General features: G+C 49.4%; 1 protein-coding gene across 1 annotated transcript in view; it reads left to right on the forward strand.

Moving 5' to 3' along the window:
- Positions 1-1,613: 1,613 nt before the first annotated feature.
- The window catches only part of LOC121559093 (regulator of G-protein signaling 9-binding protein-like), a 2,208-nt gene continuing 52 nt past the window's right edge, over positions 1,614-3,769 (forward strand). Inside the window, exon 1 of the mRNA XM_041872388.2 lies at positions 1,614-3,769. This exon is cut by the window's right edge and continues 52 nt beyond it. Within this exon, the coding sequence (XP_041728322.1) occupies positions 2,459-3,199 (741 nt within the window). The 5' untranslated portion in view covers positions 1,614-2,458 and the 3' untranslated portion in view covers positions 3,200-3,769.

A 3,769-nucleotide genomic window follows, 5' to 3' on the forward strand; every position in this document is an offset into this window, starting at 1 on the left:
ATTGAGTGTAGTCTGGCCCAGGAGTGTGAAGGTGAACGGAAAGGCTGGAGCAACGAACAGCCCTTGCTGTCTCTGCCGGGCCGGTTCCCCTCTCCACTGGGGTTCTCTGCCTCTAACCCTGTTGCAGGGGCTGAGTCACTGGCTTGCTGGTGCTCTTTCATGCCGTCCCTGGGAGGGGTGCGTCACTTGAGTGGGTTGAGTTACTGACGTGATCTTCCTGTCTGGGTTGGCGCCCCCCCTTGGTTTGTGCTGTGGTGGAGACCTCTGTGGGCTATACTCGGCCTTGTCTCAGGATTGTAAGTTGGTGGTTGGGGATATCCCTCTAGTGGTGCGGGGGCTGTGCTTTGGCGGAGTGGGTGGGGTTATATCCTTCCTGTTTGGCCCTGTCCGGGGTTTCTTCGGATGGGGCCACAGTGTCTCCGGACCGCTCCTGTCTCAGCCTCCAGTATTTATGCTGCAGTAGTTTATGTGTCGGGGGGCTGGGGTTAGTTGGTTATACCTGGAGTACTTCTCCTGTCTTATCCAGTGTCCTGTGTGAATTTAAGTATGCTCTCTCTAATTCTCTCGTTCTCTCTTTCTCTCTGAGAACCTGAGCCCTAGGACCATACGTCAGGACTACCGGGCATGATGACACCTTGCTGTCCCCAGTCCGCCTGGCCTTGCTGCTATTCCAGTTTCAACTGTTCTGCCTGCGGCTACGAAACCCCCTACCTGTCCCAGACCTGCTGTTTTCAACTCTAAATGATCGGCTATGAAAAGCCAACTGAGAGACCTGAGCCCTAGGACCATACGTCGGGACTACCGGCCGTGGTGACTCCTTGCTGTCCCCAGTCCGCCTGGCCTTGCTGCTATTCCAGTTTAAACTGTTCTGCCTGCGGTTATGGAACCCCTACCTGTCCCAGACCTGCTGTTTTAAACTCTAATGATCGGCTATGAAAAGCCAACTGAGATTTATTCCTGATTATTATTTGACCATGCTTGTCACTTATGAACATTTTTGAACATCTTGGCATGGTTCTGTTATAATCTCCACCCGGCACAGCCAGAAGAGGACTGGCCACCCCTCATAGCCTGGTTCCTCTCTAGGTTTCTTCCTAGGTTTTGCCTTTCTAGGGAGTTTTTCCTAGCCACCGTGCTTCTACACCTGCATTACTAGCTGTTTGGGGTTTTAGGCTGGGTTTCTGTACAGCACTTCGAGATATTAGCTGATGTAAGAAGGGCTATATAAAATAAAATTGATTGATTGATTGATATGAAGGAGGCTAAATGCTGCTGGATCATAATCATTGGATTCTGCCTAAGTCTGAAATGTCACCGTATTCCCTATAAAGGGTTCCTTTTGACCAGGCCTATAAAGGGAAAAGGGTCAATATCTCAGCGTCTCTTCTACATCTATGAGCATCACTTGAATAAAGGCATCCACTAACACCGCCAACAGTAGCCTAGGGCAAGGGGGCTGTGTGTGGGATAAGAACTAACCAATCACAATACGTATCCATTGGAGATGTTTTCTCACCAACCAATCAGTGGATCTCTAGGCTTCTCTGCTCTCTCCAACGTTACAGAATGCCTACATCTGAAAGCTCCGGTCTTGTTATGCGTGCATGTGACCACACAAGGCGCTTATGGTATTTAAACCGAAGTGGACATCTCCCTTACTGAAGAATAAAAAACTACACGATGCTTAGACAACCAACCAACCAACCAACCATCGACCTTTTTCACAGTTTGATTTGTTTGATCCAGCGGGATGGGTCTGTCTCTCACGGTGAGCTGAGCTGATTCAGTCCTGGACATTAACAGCTTTTATTTTTTTATATAATCGTCACCATCCAGATCTCCAGATGTGCATCTAAGAAGACAGCGACGGCATTAATGGACTTTTCGATGCGGTATTATTTATTTGTTGCGAGCTGACGCTGTTGGGAGTGTTCTGTCTGGATACTGTGGGTTTGTTCTGATGTTTGATACGAAACACCTGTAGCTGAACCCGCTATCTGTATGCACACAGTCTCTAGTGTACTGGACAATTCCACACAAACAAACAGAAAGGTTTTGATACACATCTATTTTCTGCAGGCAGGGAGGGCTGCTCTCTCTGACGCCGTCGGCCCATCTAATCTCGAATGCAAAAGAGCAAAAGGTAAAGCCATTTACTGGTCCGTTAATATCTAAGCTTCTCTCTCTCGGCTCTCTGTGCTGCTCGCAGACAGGAACATGGATAGAGAGGAATTCGCTGTGTCAAGAGCATTGACTGGATTTGTACGGATGGTGTTCTCTCGTCCAAACTAAAAAAAAAAAGACAGTCGAGTCGAGCTCAACCACCGACCACCTTGCGTCGGGCGGTTCGTGATCACCATCCCTTTTTTACGCACCGCTTTTTTAATTAATTGAATGTATTTTTTAATGTAGCTGGGGAGATCAGAGGTAGGCCTATATTTTAAAATAAAAAACAACCATGGGAGGCACAGATGAGTGTAAAACCATGCTGGACGCTCTGAACAAAGTGACGGCGTGCTACAGGCACCTGGTGATCGCGCTGGGCAGCACGTCGGACTCTCAGAACCTGCGAGAGGAACTCAAGAAGACCCGGAAGAAAGCCCAGGAGCTCGCGGTCGCCAACCGGAATAAACTGACCGCGCTGCTCAAAGACAAGACCACCAGCAAGGACGACCGGGCTGAGTACGAGAGGCTATGGGTGGTGTTTACCAGCAACATGGAGCTGCTGGAAGTGGACATGAAGCGGAGCCTGGAGATAGGGCAGGAGTTCCCTCTCAAGGTGCCCACCAGACACCTCATCCAGACGGGCATGACCGGTAGCACCACCACGGTGGCCGCCAGGGCCATGTCCGTGCAGAACATGAAATACGACGGGGACAGCAACATCGACACTGCCGACCTGAAGGAGCTCCAGGCTGAGATCACCCAGGTGGGCCAGATGATGGAGGAGATGGAGATGAAGGTGCAGGTGGCTCCGTGGGCCGTGGAGGCCAAACAGGAGGCAGGCGCCGAGCTCAAATCCACCCTGAGCGTCGGGAACTCCTCCGTGGGCGTCATTTCCATCTGTGAAGAGGAGCCCAAAGACGAGATGGACGAAGGTGGCGACAATAACGGAATGATCACGTGTGTCGCCGGGTTCATATTCGTCGCTATTGTAGTAGTCGCCGGGATTCTAGGATACTTCGTAATCGGCGGATAGGATACTTAGTATTGAACGTTTTGAGCCAGCCTGGGATTACTTCACAGATAAACAGCGGGAGCGGCTCAGAGACAGATACAGCCCGGGATGGACACTGGGCAGGTTATTTGCCCCGGAGAAACGGCTCTGTTGTTGAGGAGAAAGAGACCGGCGCCTCCCGAGACATAGATGAGCTGTCCAGTTTGCTGAAAACTATTACGCTTGCGTCCCAATGGCACACGAGTCCCTAAATAGTGCGCTACTTTTGACCAGAGCCACTGCAAGGAGTTATTAGATAACTGCAACATTATCTCTCAGCCTCACAATAATAATAATAATAATAATAATAATTTATTCAGCTTCTATAGATATTTTCATTACAGATAGAATCTCACAATGCTTGAAACGAAAAAGAAACAATCATCATATTAAATGTATAGCCTTTGTAGCTACATAACAGAGAGTAGGTCTGGACAACGCCAATTGTCAGCTAGAGTTGTACGTTTTGGGTGTTTCAAGCCTCCAACATATGGAGCGACAGTCGAGAGGGATCCACATAGCTTGAGCTACAGTGGTCCTCTGTAGCTCAGC

The sequence above is a fragment of the Coregonus clupeaformis genome, unplaced genomic scaffold, assembly GCF_020615455.1.
Source record: "Coregonus clupeaformis isolate EN_2021a unplaced genomic scaffold, ASM2061545v1 scaf0797, whole genome shotgun sequence".
Classification (NCBI taxonomy): domain Eukaryota; kingdom Metazoa; phylum Chordata; class Actinopteri; order Salmoniformes; family Salmonidae; genus Coregonus; species Coregonus clupeaformis.